The 27533-nt window shown below is 36.6% G+C and overlaps 2 protein-coding genes across 2 annotated transcripts; one reads left to right on the top strand and one right to left on the bottom strand.

Moving 5' to 3' along the window:
• The first annotated feature begins 661 nt into the window (after nt 1-661).
• On the top strand, nt 662-14439 carry LOC125824402 (nuclear pore complex protein NUP155). Its single transcript, XM_049503776.1, has 13 exons — nt 662-826; nt 3888-4057; nt 4922-5048; nt 6642-6904; nt 7126-8773; nt 8850-9062; nt 9233-9480; nt 9587-9998; nt 10176-10381; nt 11668-12001; nt 13320-13538; nt 13659-13987; nt 14216-14439. The coding sequence occupies exons 1-13, from the start codon at nt 668-670 to the stop codon at nt 14331-14333; spliced, it is 4446 nt and encodes a 1481-aa protein (XP_049359733.1). The 5' UTR covers nt 662-667; the 3' UTR covers nt 14334-14439.
• A 1772-nt stretch (nt 14440-16211) lies between these two features.
• On the bottom strand, nt 16212-27199 carry LOC125824415 (methyl-CpG-binding domain-containing protein 11-like). Its single transcript, XM_049503788.1, has 2 exons — nt 27043-27199; nt 16212-17541 (listed from the first exon to the last, which is right to left on the bottom strand). The coding sequence occupies exons 1-2, from the start codon at nt 27112-27114 to the stop codon at nt 16564-16566; spliced, it is 1050 nt and encodes a 349-aa protein (XP_049359745.1). The 5' UTR covers nt 27115-27199; the 3' UTR covers nt 16212-16563.
• Nucleotides 27200-27533: the final 334 nt, after the last annotated feature.

Below are 27533 nucleotides of genomic sequence, written 5' to 3'. Positions count from 1 at the left end.
AATCACTATACCATAGCATAATATGCACAATTAACACCATCCCAAATTGATAAACATAATAACCTTTTTTTTTATTTTTTATTTCCCACCTCCCTAACAAAGACGATTTTGAATTCAGGGGACTCGAACCCGAGACCTCTAATAAATACTTACCACTCCACCAACAATCCTTGTTAGTCACAACTCACAATTATATTTATTATTTATAACCATCACTAATTGCTATATTAAAATTTTAAAATGTTTTATTAATATAACATTAAATCAATTTAATATTTATTTAAATTTTGTATTTATTATTTTTTAAATAAAAATAAATTCTACACTTCAAATATTAGAAAACAAACAATCTCAATCATTATAAGTTAAATCTTAATATTCAAATGTATTTTCGATTTAGACCTTTGTATTTTAATTTATATCTTAATATTTTCAGACGTATATTCAAATTCAGACATTTTAATCTTGAAAACAAGCCGGGGTAAGTTTTTTGTTTTATTATTAGTCAAATAAACCTCAAAGACTAAAACCCTACTCCATTGTTACTCCCAGTTCAATTTTCCAGTTGCTCAGTGCTCTAGAATTTACAAATAGTTCCATTTAGGGCTTGGATTAACACTACAACAGCTAAGCTCAGTTCAAGCCCTAGCGATTTTTTTGCGCGAATATGTCAGGGGACAATGAGATTGTAATGCGTGATGTTACTAATGCTGGACTTGTAGTTAGTGACCGCATTGGCCGTGATGTAGCTTCTCAAATCGATCTGGAAGATGCATTGGAAGCTTCTAGATATGCCAGTCATCCTTATACTGCTCAACCCCGTGAGGTAACCACCAATTTCATCGAATTTTGGGATTTTAGGTTTCATTGCTTGTTAAATGTGTTTTTGCTTATGGAGTTTTGAAGATTTTAGATTTTGCGTGGAAAGATAAATTGGGTTTTGGTTGGAGAGGTGGGGAAGCATTTTTGCGAAAGAGCTTTTTTCGAATTTTTGGCGGACTTAGTTAATTAGCAGGCCTTGTGGTTGTTGATGTTGTTATTGTAGTTTTTCAATTTTTAGAAGAAATTGAATTATTACAAAGCTTGGACAAAAGGGTTAATTTTATTTCAAAGCTTGGACAAAAAAGTTCTGGTCTTTTCAAAAGACAACCAAATGAGACAAAGTTCTGAAGATTGGAAAGATTTTGCAACCATTTTTTTCCATCCAAATGCCATAGATATAAAAAAAACACTTTTAATGGCTATACTTGAATTCTAAAGATATTGTTTATCAAATTATGGAGTTCTAAAGATTGGAAAAAAGTTTTGTTGTTTGTCTGTCAACCTGACTTGATTTCCTGAAGACGTGTGAGCATCCCCAACTGTGTGCGTCTCGTTATTCCTGATAGAGTCCCTCAGAATTGGAAGTTGAGACTTCCTAAGATCTTCAGTCTTTGTGTAAAGAGTTTTCTGGCCAAGGGACTGTCACTGCATCGTGTCGTCGTGTTTCTCCCGTGAAAAGACCAGGTCTTTTTTTCCGAAATAACCCCATTGCTACCCCAAGTGGAACACTAAATTTGGATTGTTTATTTACTTACTCGATGCCAGTCTGAGTGAAGTTTATTTTGAAACTGGTAATTTCAGTTGGAGTGAAGTTTATTTTTGAAACTGGTAATTTCAGTCAAAGTGAAGTTCATTTTTGAAACTGGTAATTTCAGTCGAAGTGAAGTGTATTGTGACAAATTGCAGTAATTAGGCATGTGTATCTTTATGTCATTTATATTACTAATAGAACAACAACAACCATAACAACTATGCCCAAGTCCCAAATAAGTTTGGATCTGTTAGATGAATCGCTAGTAGCTAAGTCTACATTGATACAATGGATTTGTAAATTTTCTGAGGTAACTTTCTTCCATGTGGTTTTAAATATTTCCTATCCTCTTTTTAACACATTCACTTACCATAGTTTCACTCCTACGATTGGTGCAATGGTAGGTCGATGGAAGACATGTCCAAACCATCTGAAGCAATTTTCTGGCATTTTATTCTCAATGTGTGCTATTGCACATTCTGACTAATGTGGTCATTTTACTCTTATCCAATCTTGTATGACTGCTATCCATCTTAACATTCACATCTCGACAACACTCATCTTGCAGATATGTTGGATTTTACAGCCCAACATTTACTACCATATACCGTTGCCGGTCTTACAGCTGTCCTATAGAAATTACCTTTCACTATGGTTTTCTTTCACATAACAACTTAGCAACAGTTCTCCATTTGCACCATCTGATTTTAATCCTATGAGTACAATGTAACATCTTAATCTATCATTCCATGCTCTTGAAACAAGAAGCCAACATATCTGTATTGTTTGCATTTTGGCACTGCAATCCCGTCTAGTCTCACATCAACTTCTCTCTTTCTCATGTTGACCAAACCTTCAAGGCATGTATTCAGTCTCAGTTCTATTTATCCTAAAACCCATACTCTCTAAACTGTTTCAACACAATATCATAAGCAACTAGCATACCCCATAACACCTCATCTTATATTGTGTTGGTTAGGTCATCCATAGTTAGGGTAAACAAGTAGGGGCTCAATGTCGATCTCTGGTGTAAACCTACTATTAGGAGGAATTTTTTGTATCACCTACTACTCACCTATTACTGTTTTCATGCTAGTGACTGCTCCTTTAAACATATCCTTTATGTCCTTTATATACTCCCTTTGTTCCAATTTATATGACTCACTTTCCTTTTTAATTAGTCCCAAAAGGAGTGCCACATTTCTATATTTAGTAACAGTTCAATTTTAAAATGTCAATTTTACTCTTACTGAAATGATTTATTGCCACACAAACATCTACCACTCATTTTAGACCGCAAGTTCTAAAAGTCTTTCTATCTTTCTTAAACTCTGTGTCAAATCAAACTACATCATATAAAATGGGACGGAGGGAGTATTTAATATGGATTTCTTATATTACTAATAGAAGGATAATTTATTTTTAATGAGTTTTTATATTGTAGTGTTGCCTCTTAGCGTGTAATATTTTATTAAGGATGTCATTTTGTCCTCGTGAATCAGCTGAAAGTGCTCCGTTGAAGAAAATTAAAATCTGTTACGAATAACATTCACAGGTAGCATGGAGTAACACTCTCCCATCACACTATACGGAGTAAAAGTGGTAGAAGAAGCTGTTTGAAGTAGAAAAGTAGATTATCCTTCGAAAACATTATTTTACAGAGGCTTATCAAAGAAGAAAATAGAAGAAAAACATATATGTTTAACCAAGGTTGGAGGATATATTCTCAAGGTTGTATAAGAAAACAGTAGAGATATTTATAAACAAGTGTGTTAATGGAGTAATTTAGTAATTGGTAGTTCCGATAGTGCATGTTCCAAATGTCATGTTCTTTAACATTTTTAGTTGGGCCAGGCTCACCCCTTTAATCAGTCTAGACTCCTTCATGGGTTTTATGAGCTCCTTAGTTCTTTGACAGTTGTTTTGTCTCTTTTTGAGCTGATATTTCCATCTTTTGTAATCTGTGCATCTTCTTGATGCTTTTGTCAATGTTATCTCTCTTCATAAAAAAAAAGTCATGTTCTTTAGCAAGGCTTTAATCTAATCTCAGACAACTGACCAAAGAAGTGATTGTAGCATGTGTAAGATTTGTGGGTCTTCAATTATTTAATGTCATAATCACACTCATCAATTATGTTGATCATGTTTCCTATGTTACTATTTCCATTTAACAGCTTTAAATTATATTTATAGACATTTAACATTTGCAATCCTGATATGATTTCATATTGCAATTCTTAACCACATCAAACATCTTTTATTCTATCTTGCTTTGGTAAGACACTAAATCTGTTCATTCATGTTACCGCTGTAGTGGCCTCCTTTAGTGGAAGTCGTGGACTCTTGGGAGTTGCCTTCTGTATTGATTGAGAGATATAATGCATCCAGTGGAGAAGGAACTGCATTATGTGGAGTATTTCCTGAAATTCGCAGAGCTTGGGCATCAGTGGACAACACATTGTTTCTTTGGCGGTTCGATAAGTGGTGAGTATAAACAAAATTTGACAAAGTCATTAGTACTTCATTAATATCACACCAGCTCAGGATTTTCTATATCCCATAGCAATAGTCCAGGCATGTGTTAACTATTATTCTTTAGTGTCACACCAACGTGCGCAAAAAATGTGCACAAAGCTTGTGAGTAACTCAACCACAACCATCTACCTAACTATGCTGCAAATAACAAAAAAAATATTTGCATTTCCTGAGGTGTTATCTTAGTTAGTGAACGTGTACATGCTAAACAATTTTGAGTTCCATTGTTTATGAGTTTTGACCTTGTCTTCAAATTCAATTATTAAGTATTGATCGTTGAGCATTGATAGATCTTTTACCATAAATATGGTATATCCTTTGTGGAATCAATTATCAAATACTTTTATGTGCTAACCTCCAAGCCCCAAATTATTTGTTGTCGAATCTTAGGCCATTTCTATAATTTATCTTTCAAGTACGCCTTTTTAGTCATCCACAGTCAAGCTTCTGTTTGTATCAAGTGAGATCTTTTAGATTTGTTCAGAAAGTTCAGTTATGCATGGAATGAGCTACGTATTGAGAATTTCAGAATGGTTTTTTTTTTGTGGTAATAAAGTTCAAGACATTTTGAAGTTTATTGTTCATATGGTCCATGATGTGTTGGATCTTCTTTTATTTAGTTATTAATGTCCTTTTCTAGGATGTACTTCCTAACAACATTCCTTTTATGGTGCTGTTTTCACCAAGAAAATCCTTACTTTGCCTATCAAAAAATTACAAAATAAAAACTAAAGCTTTAGGCTTTTAATGGTTTGTTCATTATATTTTGTTTTGTGGATTCTTATTCTGCTGATGGTATCATGTTTTGTTTAGGGATGGTCACTGTCCTGAATATAGTGGAGATGAACAAGCAATATGCGTTGTTGGCCTAGCCAAAGTCAAACCTGGAATTTTCGTGGAGGCCATCCAGCATCTTCTGATCTTGGCAACTCCTGTTGAGGTACTATATCTTCATGAATATTCAACTTTATTTATCCAAGTTATGTGATAGGCATTTGTCATGACTCAATTTAACTAAGCTGTGATGACACCTAACCCAACCCGTCAGGCGAACCACTTCATACAAATAAATATGATACAAAAACAACATATTGTGATAAAGTCTAACAAAATATTAATGAGGCAATACCAAGTCTACAACGCGGTAATAGTCGATTCAACCCCCAGTAATTGGTGTCACAAGTCATGAACTACTAGAAATAGGAAATACAACTTTGTTATAAAACAGTAATAAAAGACCCTAAGCTACCATGAACTAGCTGGCAGTTGATAAGGAATGCCGATAGAACTCCCAATTTACCAGATGCCTAGTCTTACTTTTTTCTGGTCTAAATCAGCTAATGTATCTTGCACTGAACAATTTTTGGAGTTTATTGGTTCCCTTGTCTTAGATTGACTACTGTAAAGGAACTTCCCTTTTTCTTTATCCCAGTTTCTTTCGTCAGTTTTTCTTTCATTGTAAGTTGAAACTATGCATCTTCTTGATGCCCTATTGGAGTGAAATACCTTACTTTATCAAAAAAAAAATAAAGAAACGGTACCCTCATATACATTGTATATATAAAACAATATCAATTTGGAAAATACCCTCATTGAGGTCAAAGTCTTAACATACCTCAATCCAAGTAAACCTTTGACCTTCAAAAATAGTCTTCCCACGTTTCAAGTCTATTAAACGAATCCAATCTATGCACAAGATTAATTAATGATGTCAGACAAAGCTATTGGACTTAATTCCTTAAGTGAGTTCTCGGTTAAAGCCAAAGTCAACCAAAAACTTACTCCTTAGTCAACTCAGTCAAACTGGAAAATAAATTCATAATTAGTTGAGGATTTCAAATTGTATGCATTCTCACTTCAAGTTCATTTGCATGCCTAAATCCTCAATTTGTGCTTTTAGGGTTTATGTCTCAAATCCCCAATTTTACCCATTTAATTCCATGTTTAGATGTTAAATCTAGAGAAAATTGATGATTTAAACTCAAATAAATGGCACTCAAGGGTGTGGCCTAGTGGTCAATGAAGGGGTTGAGATTCAAAGTTATTTTGTTTGTTGTTTTTGTCTTCAATCATATCTGTCGGCTTACCGCACCATATTGCCTATAAATCTGGATATATTGGATCTCTTACATGGAATAGTGGAGATATTGTTTAAGTTATCAGTATCTGGTGTAGAATGACCTTGTACATCTAAACCATCGCCTCCAGTTTTTAGGTAAATTTTTGTGCACCCATAAGATCTCTATTAGTATAGAAGTTTTTTTTGTTTTTTGAAGAACCATATTTTTTGTGTAGGTTCCCTGCGTTTCTGTATACCTTTTGTATCAGAGACTTTCTCCACATCAATGAAATTATTACTTTATCAAAAACAGTATCAGAATACGAATGGATTTGTGATGTAAGCATTAGTTTGCTTTATTACCAGTGAAATTTTGATGTCTGTTTTTAGTCCATGTTTCCTTTCTCATCTATAACAATATAAATTTGTTCTTCCTTTGGTCCTCTCATTTACCTCTAGCTCTATTGCACTTAGTTGATCCTTGTAGGTGTATGTTGTTCTGCAAGCAGTGACGGAACTGATCCATATGCTGAGGTGTCACTTCAGCCATTACCAGATTATACAATTCCATCTGATGGAGTGACCATGACATGTATCAGTTCCACAGACAGAGGTCACATTTTCCTTGCAGGCCGTGATGGCCACATTTATGAATTGCAGTACTCAACTGGTTCGGGGTGGCAGAAGCGATGCCGCAAGCTCTGTCTAACTGCAGGTCTTGGAAGTGTCATATCAAGGTATTCCCTTTCTCTTTGGTAGTGAGGGTTGTTTCAGTAGTCTACATGAAACTATATTTTACTTCCCTTTCTTTGGTCTTGCAATTTGCATAGTCATCAATGGTTTTCCAGAGTCTTATAACATCAAGGTTCTCAACTGTGCGTGCCTTGTTAGAACTATGAAGTGAAGGGCCTGAGTGTAGAGTGAGGTGTAAGTTTAATAGCTGTTTTATTTCCTGTAGGTGGGTGGTGCCAAATGTTTTCAAGTTTGGAGCCGTAGACCCCATTGTTGAAATGGTCATTGATAATGAGAGACACATCTTATATGCACGTACCGAAGAGATGAAAATTCTAATGTTTTCTCTTGGAGAAAATGGGGATGGGCCCCTTAAAAAAGTAGCAGAAGAAAGAAATTTGATAAATCAGAGGGATTCTTATGGTGGTAGGCAACCAGCTGGTTCAAGGGCTCCTAGATCAGCCAAAACAACCATTGTTTCCATCTCACCGTTATCCGTCTTAGAATCAAAATGGCTACACCTTGTTGCTGTACTATCAGATGGCAGAAGGATGTATCTTTCCACGTCTTCTTCTGGAGGAAACAATAGTACTGCTGGAAGTTTCGGTGGTCTTAACCATCAAAAGCCAAACTGCTTAAAAGTTGTAACGACTAGGCCAGCTCCTCCTCTAGGGGCAGGTAGTGGGCTTCCATTTGGAGCTGTATCTCTTGCTAGTAGATCACAGAGTGAAGATCTGTCACTGAAGATAGAATCGGCCTATTATTCTGCTGGGACTCTTGTCCTTTCTGATTCATCTCCATCAACTGTTTCTTCTCTTCTTATTGTAAATCGGGATTCAAGTTCTCAATCTTCTTCAAGTAGCTTGGGAGCAGGTGCTAGGAGTTCCCGCCCACTCCGTGAATTGGTGTCATCCCTGCCCATTGAAGGAAGGATGCTTTTCGTGGCAGATATTCTACCCCTACCAGATACAGCAGCCGCGGTGCAGTCACTTTATTTACAGCTGGAGTTCGGCTATGATAACTCAGGGGAATCCTGTGAAAGAACTTCGGGTAAACTTTGGGCTAGAAGTGATCTTTCAACCCAACATATATTACCAAGAAGGAGAATCGTCATATTCAGCACTATGGGTATGATGGAAGTAGTTTTTAACAGACCAGTCGATGTACTCAGGAGACTATTGGAATCCAATTCACCTAGGTCATTATTAGAGGATTTCTTCAGTCGTTTTGGATCTGGAGAGTCTGCTGCCATGTGTTTAATGCTTGCTGCGAGGATAATCTATACTGAGACCTTAGTAAGTAATGTTGCTGCTGAGAGGGCAGCTGAAGCATATGAGGATCCAAGACTTGTTGGAGTACCACAGCTAGAAGGTAGTGGTGCATTTTCAAATACTAGAGCTCCGGCTGGAGGATTTAGCATGGGCCAGGTTGTGCAGGAAGCTGAGCCTGTTTTCTCCGGTGCTCATGAAGGTCTTTGCTTATGTTCGTCAAGGTTACTTCTACCTTTGTGGGAGCTTCCTGTTTTCATCACGAAAGGAAGCATAGCTTCTTCAGACACATTTGACAATGTAGTAATTGTCTGCCGACTTCCTGGTGAGACGATGCAAATCCTGGAAGACAAGATGCGTTCTTTAGAGAAGTTCCTGAGATCTAGGAGGAATCAGAGAAGGGGACTTTATGGTTGTGTTGCTGGCCTAGGTGACTTGACAGGCTCAATTTTGATTGGAACTGGCTCGGATATGGGGGCTGGTGACAGAAGTATGGTAAGAAATCTATTTGGATCTTATGCTCGCAATGTTGAGTCCAATGAAGGTGGATCTTCAAACAAAAGGCAACGACTTCCTTATAGTTCTGCAGAGCTTGCTGCCATGGAGGTAAATGTTTTAAAGAATTGGTTTTCTTTTATCCCAAGGCATAACTTACTTGCAAAGCCAATTGGAATATTTACAGGTTAGAGCAATGGAGTGTATCAGGCAATTGCTCCTTAGATGTGGCGAAGCCCTATTTTTGCTGCAACTTCTTACACAACATCATGTGACACGGTTGATTCAGAATTTTGAAGCTAATATCAAGCAGGCCCTAGTTCAGTTGACATTCCATCAACTAGTTTGTTCAGAAGAGGGAGATAGACTTGCTACGAGACTTGTATCTGCCCTCATGGAGGTACTTTAACATGCACGATAAAATTATTTTTGAATGCGGGTGATTTCCACTTGGTATTAAGTAGTTAATTCTTGCTTGCAAAGGGAACACTTGTAAGATTTCCATATTAGTATGTTTATTGCTTGCACCAAATGCATATTTTATCAAGTACGGTTTTTCTGCTTCTCCAGCATTACACTGGTCCAGATGGCAGGGGAACTGTTGACGACATAAGTGGTAGACTACGAGAGGGTTGCCCAAGTTATTACAAAGAATCTGATTACAAGTTCTACTTAGCAGTTGAATCTCTTGATAGAGCTGCTGCTACATTAGATGCAGAGGAGAGAGAAAACCTTGCGAGAGAGGCATTCAACTACCTAAGCAAAGTTCCAGAGTCTGCAGATCTGCGGACTGTATGTAAACGTTTTGAAGATCTGAGGTTGGTTCATTTAGATCCATCTTCTCCTTCATCTTAGATTCAGTTTTTTTGTTCATTACCTAGATTCGTGGTGTCTCATGCTTAGCATGCTGCTATAATATTGCAGATTTTATGAAGCTGTGGTCCTATTACCTCTGCAAAAGGCACAAGCTCTTGACCCTGCTGGTGATGCTTTTAATGAGCAAATAGATGCTGGAATTCGAGATATTGCACTTGCTCAACGTGAGCAGTGCTATGAGATTATTTTCAGCGCCTTGCATTCTTTAAAAGGTGAAGCTTCAAAGAGGGAATTTGGATCTCCTATCAGACCTATTGCTCAATCTACTCTTGATCAAACTTCTCGGAAAAAGTTTATACGCCAGATTGTCCAACTTGGTGTGCAATCTTCAGACAGAATTTTTCATCTGAAGCTGTATCAAACCTTAATTGATTTGGGCCTGGAAGATGAACTACTGGAATATGGTGGCCCCGATTTGGTACCTTTTCTGCAAAATTCTGGTCGTGAACCTACAAATGAGGTGTGTCTATTGTGGTTTCTATTTTTATACTGCTTATGTTTCTCGTGTGTGATACTCGGCATTGATAGTTATCTAGTTCTTCATCATATTATTAGCATCCAGTTTTTCTTGCATAATGTTTTGGTGTTTTTGGGGCATCAATTTCCTGAGCCATCAGTTCTTTCATTTTCTTCACAGGTTCGTGTTGTCTCTGCAGTGGCATCTCCAACTTCACCATTGGCTCATGCTAGATTACCTGCACCATCCAACCAAGCAAAATATTTTGAGCTTTTGGCTCGTTATTATGTTTTGAAGAGACAGCACGTTCTTGCAGCCCATGTTTTGGTGAGGCTGGCAGAAAGGCGCTCCACTGATGCAGGGGATGCTCCTACTTTAGAACAAAGGTTCTTATCCCAACTGACCTAATAAATATTTACGCCTATTTATCAGGATTGAGCATAATTGGTGTGAATATTTGTTTATTCATTCACAATCTTGCTTGAATGTTTCATTTATACCTTTATGATAGAAATTTGGGGGAGATGTACCTTTAAACTAGAGTTGATGAATTTGTATTGCAAACTATGTAGATTATTTGTTTTCTTTCACTAAATTTACAATTAAGGTAGTTTGACTAAAGCATATTTGTCACAAACCACTAGTTCTTATATGTGAAGCAGTTCTTATCTTATTTAGTACTCCATCTATCCATAATTTTTTTTTCTTTTGAAACTGGTAAAGTGCTCCATCTATCCATTAATTATTTGTTGCATTTGACTGGGCAAGGAGTTTGAGATGTTTAAGTTGGTGTTCCAAATTTTGTACTACTGTACCCTTATAACCTGTGTTGTAAGTTCAAGCACTTGCAATTCTGAGATCTGAATTCTGAACGTAATATTCACATTCATTTTAACATTTGATGAGGGCCCTAAGAATGTCTTGGTTTTTCTACCATGGCAGTTCCCTGTTCTCGCAAATGCGAAATTTTAGAGGAAAGATAAAACAACTGCTCATTAGGTTAATAGCTTTCTAATAAATTTAGGTGCTGTTACTGCTTTGTGACAAAGTATTTTTAGATTTATTGAGAGTGGGAGCACTACTAATTTTTTCAAACATAGATATATAGAAAGAGGGAAAGTAATTGCCTATTCCCTTTGGTCTGGTTCAGAAACCCCGACTTGCTGTTCCTCTAAGAGGGATTCTTAATTTGTCATTGTTTAGCTGTTTATGTTACTCAGAACAGATCTCATTTTGTTTTCTTCTGTCCCATTTTGTATCACTCTATTTGATTGTGCGTTTTTTGATAGTAGTGGAATAAAATATATAGTTGTTGAAAAGTTTGATAAATAAAATATCACAGTAGAGTTTGATAGAAAGTCTAAATATGTTAGTAAAATGTAATTAAATTCTTGAAACTTAGGAAAGCTATTGAGATGAGCTTAAACAGAGCAACATGGTTAGTGAGGATTCATATAGCCGACCCCTACGTGCTTGGGATTGGGGCATAGTTGTTGTGGAAGACTTAAAAGTTGTATAAAATCATATTGTTAGTGAAGTGGTACCAAACACTTTTGGATGTATTGTAGATAGAAAGAATGATATACATATTTGAATGGAGGAAATACTTTTTTGTATTTAATAGAAATTTGTTGTGAGACCAGTGTTTGCTGTCTAATTTGGGTAATGGCAGGCGGCAATACTTGAGTAATGCTGTTTTGCAAGCAAAGAGTGCCCATGATAGCGATGGTATGAGGGGTTCTGCCCGGGGTGCTCTTGACAATGGGCTGCTTGATTTGCTCGAAGGAAAGCTTGCTGTTCTTCAGTTTCAAATTAAAATTAAAGATGAACTGGAGGCTATGTCTTCCAGGTTAGAGTCATCTACAAGCACATCTGAATCTGGTTCTGGTGAAACATCACCCAATATGAGTAATATTCTTCGAGAAAAAGCGAAGGAGTTATCGATGGAATTGAAGAGCATTACACAGTTGTATAATGACTATGCTGTTCCTTTTGAGATATGGGAGGTATGAAACTATCAACACACATTTGTCACCATGTGCTCTACTTTATTTATTTGTTTATTTTTGCTCTACTTTATGCATGATCTTTTTTGTTTTCTTAAATTAAACCCATTTGGCCATGAAAATTTCACTTTTTTCCAGAAAATTATTTCACTTTATTCAACCTACTTCAAAATTTTCAAATAAAGTGAATTTGAATTTTTTGGTTTTCATGACCAAATGGCCAAGAATAAGCTGTACTTTTTTTTTCCTTTTTCTTTTTTTTATGAACGCTCTGGTAGATAACTCTAGATCGTGAAGAGGTCTATTCTTCATCGGAGTATTTTAAGAAGTGATTTTAATCACGAATTGCATAACAAGTGAAACCATAGAGGTGACTTCTGGATTATAAACTAATAAGAGCAATAGAATATGCCACTGCTGTTATATTTAACTTTTCAATACCAAATTCCCTGTTTATAAGAGTCACTATGCAACTATATGGGCTTCTTCGATTTAAAAATAAAATTAAAAAGAAGAGCAACTACATGGGGTTTCTGTGCAGCAGTGCCAGAGGGCAGCTCAAAGCTTATATCTAAACATCACAGTTTGTAAATAGGTGACATTTCAGCTTGTGAATGCTTCCCAAAGTTCTTCAGCAATTTCCACTTATCCCCTCCTTTTCCTTCACTCTTTTTCATGCCAAGGATTTGTCAATGCCATTCTTATTTACATCCTATCTGTAAAGAAATGGATATTGCGCCTAACTTAACCCCAAAGGCTAGCTCATGAGATGAGTATAGCTGACAACTATACAAGGAGGCAAATAACCCCATTCCACATCGATGTGGGGCTCTAACACCCCCTAGTATGCTTAGCACTGGACATCTGGAGCGTGGACAATATAATAATGGGACCCAACATTGGGTAACCCAGGAATTAGGATGGGTCTATTCTGATGCCACGTAAAAGAAGTGGATCTTGAGCCTAACTCAGCACTAAAGTTACCTCATGAGGTGAGGGTTGCCTGACCATATAAGGAGGCAAACACCCCTATCCTACACCAATGTGTGATTTTAACACCATCTTTCATACACCATTGGCAGTGATCGGCTAGGGCATATTGCTTAATGTGCAAAAATATCTCTATAATTTGAATATAGTTGACTAGCCTCCCAAAAGAATCGAATAGAAAGGTAAAATCACCAGCTAATGGAAATTGGTACTTTTGAATTACTCTCATCTCTCGAAGATGAAGAGATTGATCAATTTTGTCATCATTTTAAGTTATCCAATTTCAGGCAACTGAACCAAGTATCTTTTTCATGTTTCTGACTTACAGATATGTCTGGAGATGTTGTACTTTGCTAGCTACTCTGGTGATGCTGATAGCAGCATACTGCGAGAGACATGGGCTAGGCTCATTGATCAAGCTCTTATGAGGGGTGGGATTGCTGAAGCTTGTGCTGTACTGAAGAGAGTTGGTACCCATATGTATCCCGGAGATGGAGCTGTTTTACCATTTGATACTCTCTGTCTTCACCTTGAGAAGGCTGCACTGGTATGGGTTATTTCCCCTTTTGAGCTGCCCCTGCCCATTTTCATTCTGTTAGTTCGCTTTCAACTAGTTCAATGCTTCATTTTGGAATTTAAACTCGATTGGATCTTTAATACTGTGAAGGAGCAAGTGGTTTCTGGTGCTGAATCTGTTGGAGATGAAGATATTCCTAGGGCTCTTTTAGCTGCTTGCAAGGGTGCAGTAGAGCCTGTATTAAATACTTATGACCAGCTGTTATCCAGTGGGGCAGTGTTGCCAACTCCGAATCTTAGATTGCGTCTCCTGCGTTCCGTACTGGTTGTACTTCGTGAATGGGCACTTTCTGTCTTCGCACAGGGAATGGGTACAAGTGTTACTGGAGCCTCTCTGATTCTTGGTGGAACTTTATCATTAGGACAGACTGCAGTTGTTAATCAAGGTGTTCGCGATAAAATAACAAGTGCAGCAAATCGGTTAGTTTCTCATCAGCGGTTACTAATATGTCTTTTCACTCATTTCAGCAGTATCTAGATAGGCTTTTCAACTCTTCTGTTATCTTCTTCATGTTATGGTTCTACCAATCTTGCTGGTTTGCTATATCTTAGAATTTAGTAAATGCTTTACGGTGCACCAGTTTCGTTATTACATATGTTTATTTGTGCATATCTAAATCCATTGTTTTGTTTTCTCGGTTTAACCAGATACATGACAGAAGTGCGAAGATTACCTCTTCCACAAAATCAGACTGAAGCTGTCTTTCGAGGTTTTCGTGAACTTGAAGAATCATTGTTGAGTCCATTCCCTTTTGAACGGTTTTGATTTTTGTAATATCATATGCTTGTACAATATCCTGCCTTTTCTTTGTCCTTCACTGCATATTTGATTTGAACAATATCATTTTTTTCTCAAGAACTGTATTTTATTAGTTCTGATGATTTCAGCATTGCCCTGATACTGCTTCCTGTGACATGTGATAATACATCAATGACGGAATTGCCTTAGAATTGGAAAATGGTATTTTATCGATTTAAAGGTCGATAGAAATATTAGACTACTTGTGAAATCTGAAAGAAGATATGAATATGTTAATTTTGCATTGGCGTATAAATACATTCTGTACATGAACCTATTATGGTTAACATAGTAATTTGATTTTAAAATTGTATTAGTTTTCTGCATATGTTTGTTTATAATAATTAAATGAGATATAAACAATGCCACAAAACATTGTGATTTGTGTCCCTATTTCCTGCAACCATAAATACCTAAAGAAGAGTTGAAAATCGTCCAAGTCTTCAATGGATGTATTGGGATGAATATGTTCCAAGACAGTTTCACAAAAGTTAGGAAAATAATAACACAGTTGGACACTCTATTATGGTAAAGGAGAAAAATGCTATTGTTGAATCTTGACATGATCGCGATATTGTCCGCTTTTGGGCCAAGTTGGTGCGTTTTTTTTTTGTTTTGAAAGGTCTCATACCATTGAGAGTATTCAACACTTTATAAGTAACTTGTTTTTAAAATCTAAAATCAATGTGGGACATCTACAAATCCAACAATCTCTTTCTCGAACTAAGTTCAACATAATCTATCATCTTATAAATAACTTTCCTTTTTAAGTTTCTGTCCAAAAAAATATTCAAATAACATAATATGAGATGATTAAAGGAAAATGTCAAAAGGCTAACACTGGGAGATGAAAATGCCTTTCCCCAAGAGAAGTCAATCAAGATTCCCTTGGAGCTAAACATAGTGTAAGATGACATCAAATATATGACGCTTAGGTAAATTATTTAATGATTTTGCAAAGAACTAAGGAGATTATGATGCAAATTATTAAAATATGATAGGATAAGGTATAGTGTATACCTTAGAAGTGCGATCGCAAATTATGATATCGAAGATTCAAAAACAACCTTTGTAGCATCAACAGGTGCATTTGAGAAGTCGACTACCTTAACACTTAACAGGTTTGGTTGAACACAGCTAAAGGGACTTTGAAGCCTAGGAAATTCAACTTTTTTTCTACTTGTACCTAAAATATTAAAGAGAATTTGGTCCCAACTTTCTTCTTATAAAATTTGTGTGGTTCGAAACTCCGATCAATAATATATATCCCTCAACTTTTCTCCACTTAAATACCAAACTTTTGTCCGTGACATAATACAGATTGGCACATCACTTGTGCTGCGCTGTTAGCAAATCTTGCTGTCATTACTTTATGTTGGTAAAGATGAAAGAATCGTTACTGCATATTCTGCAGATAACAACAACAACAACAACACATCCCATGTAATCTCACAAGTAGGATCTAGGGAGGGAGGTGTGTACGCAGCCTTGCCCCTACGTTGTGAAGGTAGAGAGACTGTTTCCAATACCCTCAGCTCAAGTCTGCATTTTCTGCAGATTTTTGCTACAATTCCAAGATGATGAACTCACACTTGAAGTTTCTATCATTGCAACAGAGTAACTCGTACTGATATCATATGCATAACTCTTAACTGACAAACCAGGGTAAACAAGAGGAAACACAACCAGAAAATAAAAACAAACATCTCCCCACCTTTGCAAAGAAGTAAGGGAACCACGAAATACTACCTGAGAAGCTATCAAATATAGATCAACTCCACGGGCCACCACAAGCTCATACTAGCATAAACCTGCAATTTTTAAAGAAACAAGGAGACTTGAATTGTTAAGACTCGACATTAACTTAACAAAGACTTATTACAACTTACATTACTGAGTTCAGTCACAACATGCTACATGGATCTCAGCAAGTTACAAGTTCTGTCCCAACTGAAGGTCTAAATCTATGGTGTAAGGTTTACATATATCTCTTTCAGCTATAAGTTCTTCCAGAGGACCAGGCTGCAAGTAACGATCTAAATCTACGATATTACATACAGATATCTCATGAACAGTCGAGAGTATCTACCATTGACAACAACACTACAGTCACTAAAGAAAAGTAACAAGGGTAAAAGGTCAGAGAGAATAAAAGAGCAGGGTAAGAGGATAGCAGAGAATGGATCCATGTCACTATTCAATGGTTAATCTCATCGGCCTTGATCCCGTTATCAGTTACTTCAGCTTCATCTGCTACTTTCCCAATTGGGACCTCTTTCACCAAGAAAGCATCTCCAACATCTTTGTCAGCCGCAGACACATCAGCAGGAGCATCTTCTGCTTTTCCATCTTCAGTTGGGTCATCACTTTTCACAGCATCAACATCAGAAGTTTCATCTTTCTTCTCTGCAACACAATCGGTCATTTTGTCATCTTTCTCAACCTCAGCCTCTTTAGAAGGACCATCTTCTGCTTTTTGGCCTTCACCCATTTTTCCAGCTTGGTTCTCCTTCATAACATCAACAACAGAAGAATGCATTTCATCTTTCTTCTCAGCAGCATGATCAACCATTTCGACATCCTTCTCAACAACATCATCTTTGGAAGGACCATCTTCAGTTTGGCCTTGACTTGTCGGTTTAGCTTGGTTCTCCTTCACAACACCGACATCAGTTGAAGGCATTTCATCCTTATTTTCATCTTTTCCCTCGTCATGTTTCTGTTCGACCACCTTTTCAGCTTCCACAGCCGCAACATCCTTTTCATGTTTTTCAGCTTCCACAGCCACAACATCCTTTTCATGTTTTTTAGCTTCCACAGCCGCATCATCCTTTTCCTGTTTTTCAGCTTCTGGCATGTCAACATCCTTTGCTGCCTCAGTTTCTTCCTGGTCTTCTTTGTCTTTCACATCCTTCTTAGAAGCTGAAGATTTTCTGCTTCGCTTTGTTGGAGTCACACTTTCTGCTGCAAGTGGAACTGTCTTTGCCTTTCCAGTGATCCTTGTGGATCTTCTTGGAGCTTCCCCACTTCCCCAGTCAAACTCAGTGATTGCCGGACCACCAGGGTGTGACTTCAGGTACTGCTGCAACTGTTTCTTTGTAGTTATCTCCTCCCCTGTTGGTGCAGTAAATACGATCTCATTTTTCTTTGGTGTCCCTCCTTTCTTAGGCAGAAACTGAGAAACAAAAACAGAAAAAATGGACATTAGTTATTAAAAATATCTCCATCATTCTCCTTTTATATTCCTCGTCTTTTATTGGGCTGGCTGCTAAAATGGAGAGTAAACATGGAAAAGAAATAAAAACCAAAAACTAAGACAAGGAACTACTTGAGAGATAGAAAAGGAAATCAATAGGCAAAGCTCCGAAGGAAAGGAAACTACTTCACAACATCAGGAGAAGATAATGATGAATTCTTGATAAGCAAATAATATATAACTTATGGCTCAGCTAATATCCACCATGTTCCGACTGTTTTTAGTACAGAATTTGGAACATGCACAATCCCACTACAGTTCAGTAACTAAATGAGTAGAGTGCAACTGTTTCACATGAGTAGCTCTTCCTGATCAAATGGCCACTACAGTTCAGTAACTAAATGAGTCAGAGTGCAACTGTTTCACATGAGTAGCTCTTCCTGATCAAATGGGGTTCTGAGGAGTTTCAAATCGTATTTATCAACTTAATCCCCAAACAAAGTAATTTTGCAGACTACTAGCACACACTATAGATATACAAGTGGTATACATTTAACAAAGAAACAACAACCCAGCCAAAAGCACCCTGAAATCAATAACACATTATTGTCTATGCATATAAACTGACAACATAGAGAATGAATCAGTTAAGAAAGTGTAAAACCAATAATTTTGTTTTCTTCTTTGAAATGGCAGTGCCTGAGTCAGCTACTGTGTAGCTCGGCTATTCCATCGGCAACTCTACGCATCAAAGCATAGGCGAACGTGAAGAAATCTGTTAGTATTTTATGTCTCAACTGGGATTTAAAACCTGTCTCTAAGGTTTGCACCAACTTTATTAATCACTAAGTCACACACTTGGGTGCAAACCAAAGCAATAACTTGGTACTACGATAAACACAAGCTTTATAAATGAGACAACCCTGTCAAAACTGCTGGTCATAATGCCTTCCATGTGAATAGATGAGCAGTGAAATAAACATTAAAGCGAGTAAATCTTTTTGCGGAAAGGGAAACTCGTAACTATTATTAGGAGGAAAGACTTATTTTGTGCCACAACCCAAGTAGAACTGACATTTCACTGAATCTAATTAGTAAGATATTTCAATAAACAAGTAAATGAATAACAACATCACCCTACAACTGCATCATTTTAGCATCTGTAAAATCAAATTCAAAGAAAGTCACCAAGAGGATGCTACCCACACAGACAAATAAGATTCTCATAAAATGTAAAATAAATGGGTTGAACAATAAGTATATAGAAATAAGTGATGCTGTCATCATTAATGGGCAAGATAGAAGCTAAAGCATTGAATGAGAGAATGGAACAGTTATTACAATATCAGAGTCTCAGATTCTGACAATGAATGTGAGGAGCTTCATTAAGAAAAATGCCTCCAAACAAAGAAGGGAAATCATAGATACCTTGTTCATTAGAAGAAAGACAGACCAATATGGAGTCGGAACGATGTGGGTTGTTATGGTCCCTTAAAATGGATCTAAGCTATGGGACGCTGCATGATACAACCTATGGTGTTGGTTCGTTAAGAGAGAACCTGCAATCTCTTGAGTTAAAGTACTCAAAAATTGGAATAATTTTCTTCTTATCTTTTCACTGAATTCAAATTACTTTAAATAACATATTGGTAGATTATCCACCCACTTGATAGAAAGGAAATAACTTCGTACTGTTATTGAAATTAGAAAGAGGAGGAATAACCTCCTTACTGCTAATAAATGCTACAAAGAAATAGGAAAACATAATCAATAGATAAGCTTAAGTAATCTACTTTATGATTTGTTTAAAGTTTCCCTGCGTAAACCGTTAGCAGACTAAAATGGTGCTAACATTACTACCCTCCTTCAAATTGCACTTGTCCTCAAGCACAATGTGGGAACTACTAGTATTTCCTTCTTTTCCAGCAAATTCTTCCTCATTATCAATGGAATCAATCCAAAATAATTTCTGGCACTAATGGCTCAGAGTGAATAATTTGTCACATTTGAAATAGAGTCCCTTAAGTCATCTTTCATCCATTTCAAATCTGGTTAGTTCTTCACAAATCTGGTTGTTGTTGAGGTGAGAAATCTGTTGTCTTTGATCTACAAACATCTAATGTTTGCGAACAAAGAGGTTGTTCCTTGCGTTCATAAAGTCGGGAAATACTCACCGCCGTAGCCAAATCTGGAGGATTATGCAACTCTCCCTCAATTTCGCAAGAACAACTACCGGCACTAACTCTATCTTAACGACCGATAAAGCCCTCACTCTAGGATATGACACTTCACTGCTCGGAGAGGAACGAGTTCTTCTCCAAATCATCTCTTCCTTTATTTAAGTTAAAGAAAGAAGTCAATTACGTTCGAGGTTTTTGTCAACTGATTCCACTCGAGCAATAAAAAAAAAGGTTATCTCCTTTAGTCTCTAACTATGTTGAATTCAATCAATCTAAGAACTAGTCGACCTCATGTAATCAACAAGACCACTTATGCAAAATTCCATTTATTTTGTGCTTGTATAATGGTACTAGCCCACGAAACCAATTGTTCAAACCTTTTTTGATACTCTGTCACAGATCCAATTTGACGTAACTTGGCCAATTCTTCCAACTTTTGACTTCTAATTGGCGGTCCAAAATGAACGTTGCATTGACGTTTGAACTCATCCCAATATCATTGAGGCATATCTTTCACTAGTTGAAGAAACTAGTGTTGTGCAATTCCCTCCAAATGAAAAGAAGCAAGACCCTTTTTTTTCTTTTTTTGGTGTTGTGTCAAAAGAAATGCTCGCACATGTTCAACTATCCCAAGGAGTCCTCATGGCCACGTAATCGTGGAAAATCCAACTTTGTATATTTAGGAATCATGGAATTCCCACTAGTTTTTACCCTGATCCCGTAGCCACTGTTTTACCTTTTCAACCTCGGTTGTGACTACCATTTTATGTTGAAGTGCATCCAAGCGAGCATTTATAGCTTCTTGTCTTGCTAAATTGGTCACGTTCTTCTCAGAATAAAGTCAACAATTGGCATAATTGTTTTTGTATTTGATCTCCCACAACTCCCGTTTCTAATACCAAGTTGTTACGATCCCCCTAATATGGACCTAGTTATGGGACACTATAAGATGAAATCAAATGTTTTCTTTAATACGACCTATGGTATTGATTCGAACCTGCAATCTCTTGAGTTAAAGTACTCAAAAACTAGAATAATTTTTTGCTTATCTTTTTATTGAATTCAAATAACTTAAAATACACATTAGTGGATTAACCAACCACCTAATAACAAGGAAATAACTTTCTACTACTACTAAAATGAGAATGGAGGAATAACCTCCTTATTAATAATTACAGCTACAAGGAAATAGGAAAACATAATCAATAGATAAGTTGTCCTTACTACAAATATAATTAATAAATAAGGTGAAGTTCTGATTTCTTTAAATTTTTCATGCGTAAACCGTTGGTAACACATGTGTTATGTGAAAATTAGACCAAAAAAGGTATTGACCGTGTTGCGTGGTCTTTCCTTTTCGGTAGTGAATGTATGGTTTTACTAAATTTTGTCGAACAATACTTTCAGTTTTATTGATAGGTAGATTAAATGAATTAAATGTTGCATCACTTGTGTCAAGTATTCCATCATAATCAAATTAGGGACATAGGAAACAATGTGCCAATATCCAACATTTTGTATGTTGATGACCCATAAATTTTTTGTGAGGTAAAAGAGGAACAACTGTGATCTCCAAAAATTGTGTAGCTAAAGAAGTTTCTTTAGTAGCATATAAATCTAGCTGAAAGAAAACATGATTTATAGGACACAATAATCGTTTATTGTTTTAAGTTACAACAAAATTTAATGGGAACGTGATTTATAGAAAAGAAAAGCGAGCCTAAGATAGTTCAAGCATGTGAATAAGAGGTACGCGGATGCGCCAGTTGGAAGGTGTGAGAGGTTTGTTGTAGCAAGAGTAAGGAGAGGTAGACCGAAAAGGAACCCGGGAGAGGTAATTAGACAAGACATGACACAACTTCAATCTGCTACCGACAAAATCCTAAATAGGAAGGCATGAAGGTTGAGGATTAAAGTAGAAGATTAGTACTAGCTGAGTGTGGTCGCTCGCTAGGTTAGGCAAGAGAAGGGCTATACCATAGCAACAACTATGCCAGCTCGAAAAGGACTGGGAGAGGCAGGGGGATTGCTCAATATCCTCTTCTCCTTATTATATTAGTAGTAATTAGTAATCATGTAGTTTCTTATTCTTCTATGTTCTTCTACTATATGTTGCTTCATTTTACTTTTTATCTACATATTTTGTGGTTATTTTTTTGTTCTTGCAACCCTTCTCTGAATAACTTTCTTTTTGAGCCGAGGTCTATCGGAGACATCCTCTCTACCCCACAAAGGTAGGGATAAGGTCTGTGTACATCTTACCTCCCCATACTCCACTTGTGGGGTTACATGGGGTATGTTGTTGTTGTTGTTGGTTATCAAAGCTAAATATGACATGAAAAGTCAAGACTAATTCATCTCAATATGTACCTTTATGGAAGAATATCAAGATGCTATGGGTGGATTTCCAAATCTAGTAAAACGGGAGGTTGGTAATAGGAAGAAAATAAAATGTGGCGAAATGCATGGATACAAGATATTCTTTAAAAGGATATTTTCTTGATACACTGCATTATTACAGAAAATGGGACTACTACTCATAATTGCAAGATAGGTGATAGATGGGAGGTCAACTTCAAGAGAAAATTCTATGACCATGAAGCTGATAAAGTTGCTCAGTTTCTCAACGAGAAGGGTAGAGAGCTATCCCACATCATGATACTCCAATCATGAAAGTTGAGAAGCATGGATGTATCCCACTTCACTCGAATGAGGTTTATGGACTTCAAGCTCAAACTTAGAAGCTAGGTATTAATGCAACAACATGTCATGATATTCCCTTTCTTGCAGTAGACGACTTACTTATATCACCTGTTTGTGCATTGATACCTAGCTTCGAAGTTTGAGCTTCACGTCCATAAACAAGAAATCAAGTTCGTAACTGAAAATTCCAATCGCTTAGCATATGTATTTTTTCTTCATTCATCTTTCTTCGTTAAATTCGTGCTTTATTTGTGTTTTCACTTAAAACCTCAAATAAACTCTTCTTTTTTTTTTTTTTGCATTTCCACCTATAATAACACTGATCTTATGCATGTGCTATCAAAAGAGTCTAGGGAGAACGCACCCAATGATGTGGCCTAGTGGTCAATGAAGTGGATGGAGAACCATGAGTTCTCAGGTTGAAACCCACCCAATAGAGACAACAAACTAGGTGATTTTTTCCAAATCTGTCCTAGCCTTGGTAGGTAGAGTTACCCTATACCAGTTGTTGGTAGGAGGTGCCAGGTATCCCATGGAATTAGTCGAGGTGCGTCAACCTAGCCCCGACACCACGGTTGTCCCAAAAGAAAGGATCTAGGTGAGAACCTATCATGTACTTGCAACCTCCTAACTGCATATGTACTTGGTACACCAACATTTAAAATTCAATCCTTGGTTTTCAAGGTTGTCAATCCAGCTTTTCCCAGGATTTGTGTGTTAATCATTGTCCACAAGCCTTAAATAAAGTTGCTTTCATCAGACTTCTCAGTTCCTTCTTCTCTTTTCTTTCTTTTTGCATGTGTGTGTGGGGTGTAGGGTGGGGGAGTATGAGAGGTACTGACAAAACAAAGGCCACATAGTAACTAGTTTGAGCTCAAGAAAGAGAAAGACATACCAAATTGATGCAGCTCCAAATATTTACTGCAACATGAATAGTACATAAAGTACAACCTTAAAAGAATATTCACAATGAAGTAGGGTTTTTCCGAAAAAAAAATCTTGAAGTGTACCTTTCCACTTCGAAGGCATGAATTTACATAAACTAAGAAAACAACACCACGACAATAAGGTGACTGCGCAAAATATAGAGACTAAACTGGAGTGGATGCAGCTATTGACCATTTCAATTTTCGTCTCCACCTCCTGAATTTGTTTAAGGAAAATTAGAGTCATCATCACACAAGGGAGAACTGAATCCAATGTGCAGGAAATCCGTTGTAGAGTTCGAGAAGTCCTCCTACCTTTGAATGTTTTCATGGAGCAGCCGAAAGAATCAGAGTACGGGAATTTTCTTTCAGTGTCTGGCTGCAATTTCTGTAGGAGTCTTGACAATATCGAATGGTGAACTACAAGCAGCAACAGTGCTGGCCCAAAGCCAATAGCAGCCTCAAGTTCACTTGGCATAGAGCTCAAACTTGTGGCCTAAGACACAAGTCCCTCAATCTTTGCCAGTTGAGAAAATCCTGAAGAGGCATTAATACCCACATTATAAACCCTGTATAACTTGTTCACAAACCGTACGACCACATATGGTGAAACTAGTCCTGGTTGAGCCAAGCTGAACCAGTGTTCCATGGACTTCTCATCTTGCCTCTTTACACAAGTGTCAAAAAGGGATGCAACATTTGTATTGGTACCTCATTATGATATCTGATGACACACTTAAAAAGTGCCAAAATTTAAACATATATGCGATCGAAGAACATCCAAGTCCATGTATCATTAAGTTGTCAATCCTGCACAAAATCTAACAAGTAGCTAGCTTTAATTTAGCTCCAATTGCCTCAAGAGTTTTTGAGCTTGGAACTGGAGCACAACTAAATGTGCATAAATTCTTGATGGTGGAGGGTGACGGCAGAGGGTGAACATGGAGAATCCTTTAACAATGAGATCTCACAAAATAGAGACGAAGCAAGGGACTCAAAACTTTCTTCAACATACGCTAAAACTTATAGCAAAAAGTTTGACATACTCCTACCCGATACTTCCACACCCGTATTGGATAGGTACCCGCAATGAATCAACTAACTTAGTAAACCATGAAAATGCATATAGTTTTTCATGGTTAACTCACCTCCCAGACCCCTAAACCAAGCTGCCCAACATGATCCTTTCCCACTGTTGCTCCCGTAGTGACTCAAACCACCAATCTTGATGGTTGGAGGTGAACGGTCCTTACCAAAAAGCTATCCGCCGTTTGTCGAGAAGCAAATATGTTATTATAATTTAGATGCAATAAGACAATTAGCTTTGGAGCATTTTGGTTTAATATTCAAGTCCAAAGCTTAAACTCAACCAAAAGCAAGTTTCAATAAGCTTGATCCAATCCAAGTACAAGTTTACAGTTTCGTATAAAAGACAGAGAACTTCTGAAAGTGAATCAGGCGGTCCTGTTTCCTTTAATTAGAATCATAACAGTTAGTGTCTATTTTGATATGTGAGTTAGCTTATTCATCTTGTTAGATACTAAAAGGACTTGAGAATTCCTTTTTGTAAACAAAGTCTCAACTTTAATTAAATTGCAGGCACTGAAAAATAGAAAGAACCAGCACATTATCCTCCATCAAAAAATGCTGCAGATTGAGTACTTAAATTACAAAAGGATCATTTCTGGTACATCTTGAAACCGTCAGACAGTAAGTTCTTTAGATTGCACTCTTAAAAGAAACTTCACTTCCCTGAAGCCATGGTTTTCAAAGCCAATTAATAAGTCAGAACTGAAGTTTTTTCCCTTCCAATTTTTGGTTTAAAAGGCTAGGTTATTTCTCTTAATACCACTTTATCCCCCCCCCAAGGGAACCCCCCTACCCCAACTTGTAAAAAGATATATAAGACTACTAGACAACTCAAGCTTAAAAACTCTAACTCGCCTACCAGTTGATCACCATAACCAATGAAGACAGTAACTAGAATAAATCAAAGGGGACTGAATTGCATAATAAGTTAGATGAAATTGATAACATGAAAAAAAACAATTTCATCTAACTTATTATGCAATTCAGTCCCTTTTGGTTTATTCTAGTTACTGTCTTCATTGATTATGCTGATCAACTGGTAGGCGAGTTAGAGTTTTTAAGCTTGAGTTGTCTAGTAGTCTTATATATCGTTTAACGCTAAAGAGCACTCCCTTTACAATTTAAAAAAGGAAATTTTTACTTATAACAGACAAAACAACCAGGAGTGGCAGTGGAGCAGTGTGGTGCGGGTTTGACCCTTTGCAGGGCGGAACGGGTTTGGAGTTGTGTGGCGGGTTAAGTTTAAGAAAAAAGAATTTTTTGTGGGTTGCGGGGCAGGTGGGGTTCAGCTTTCTTCCTGTCATAAGTTTTAAGTTCGATTACACCATGAATCTTGTACTCAACCTCTTGAATCGGATGCTTATACAATCTCTTTTTGGATTGTCTTTAATTCCTAATTACAACTGCTTTATTATAAAAAAAAACTTGAAACATGAGTTTTGCATTTATTTAATGATCCAGTTCTACATTAGCCTGTCCAAATTATCTGCTAGTTGAAGTGTTAAGCTTAGCCTGGATATGCTAGTGCAAGTTTGGATTTTTGTGGCACAAAACAATGCAAGGGGTCTGGATTCATTTTGCATTAACATTTTGTTGAAATGATTTTCTTTATCCAATTTTACTATCCACTAAAGGAAAAGCAAAGAAATGAAAAGTATACAGAGGCTGACTTCATCATAGCATTTCTCATATGAGAAAAAAAAAACTTTGATTTTTACGATTTGGGTCTATTTTAGATCAAAACATTTGTGTTTTGAAACTTAAGTGTAGACTGTAAAAACAATTGTTATGAAAAAAGTAGGAGAAAACAATTCATGCGAGGTGGGTTGAAAAACAACAAATTTTGCCAGGCGAGGCGTGTTGAAAAACAACAAATTTTGCTACGCAAGACGTGTTGAAAAACAACAAATTTAGCTAAGCGAGGCGGTTTGAAAAACAACAAATTTTGTTAAGGGAGACGTGTTGAAAAACAACAAATTTTTCTAGGTGAGGCGGGTCAAATTCTTTGAAGGGTTTATGCAGGTTTGCCCCCATTTGCCATCCCTAAATAACACACAACCCCCAAAAACTTCTGTGAATTCAGCTGAATCATGAAGTTAGGAACAAGCAAAACTCCTCATACTCCAGCCTACCTCAATCTTCCAGAAGTTGGAAAATCTCAAAACCAAGATAACCCCATTTCCTAAATTGACAACAATTGCAGCACAAAAATCTACATTTAACAAGACCAGACAACCCAGTTAACATATACAAAAACAATCCTTCTCATCAACAAAACTATCACATGAACACTCAAAAACACAACAGCCTACATAAACACACAAAATAAATCAAAACCCTTTTTCAGAACAAAGGGGAATTTGATGCTAAACACCTAAAATAACATAAAACTAGAATTAAAAAAAATTCAACCTGAAGAACAAACAACAAATTAGAACAAACCCACAAAACCCTTTTCATAAAAACATCAAATTTCAATGCCAAACACAAAAAACAACAGAAAATTAACCAAAAAAAAAAAACTGAAACAAGAACAATAAAAATGAAAAAACATAAGAGAAAGAAGAGAAAAAAAAACATACCCTTTTCAACCAACCATCTGGAGTTGGAAGCTCAATGGACACAACTTCATTCATCTCCACAGAGCTCGACATTTTTCTCTCTTCGTCTTCCTTCCTTCCTTCTCCCACCAAACTCAATTTTTCTGAAAATGAAAAAACGCTCTACACAAAAACAAACTGACTCATTTAACTTGTAAACACTTCTTCTCAAGGAAAAAAACAAAATGATGTAATAAATAATGTTTATCCATCTCAATTTATTTGTCAAATATTTTTTAATTTTATTTCCCTTTTTATTTATCTTTTTTTTACTAATAAAAAAAGGACGAGTTTTCTTCTTCCTATTTTATCATAAATTTATTAACACTGTGTTAGTCTCTTTGAAAAATATAATGAGTAAATATATTTGGATAATAGTTTAAAATGGTAAATTATTACATCAAGTAATTAATCATTATTTTCTTAATATGTGAGTCAAGTCTAAATGATGATAAAATAGGAAGAAAACAAAA

The sequence above is a fragment of the Solanum verrucosum genome, unplaced genomic scaffold, assembly GCF_900185275.1.
Source record: "Solanum verrucosum unplaced genomic scaffold, falcon-dt-bn FXZP01000022.1, whole genome shotgun sequence".
NCBI classification, from domain to species: domain Eukaryota; kingdom Viridiplantae; phylum Streptophyta; class Magnoliopsida; order Solanales; family Solanaceae; genus Solanum; species Solanum verrucosum.
The sequence above is the reverse complement of the archived record's forward strand: the minus strand, read 5'-3'. Positions and strand labels throughout refer to the sequence as shown.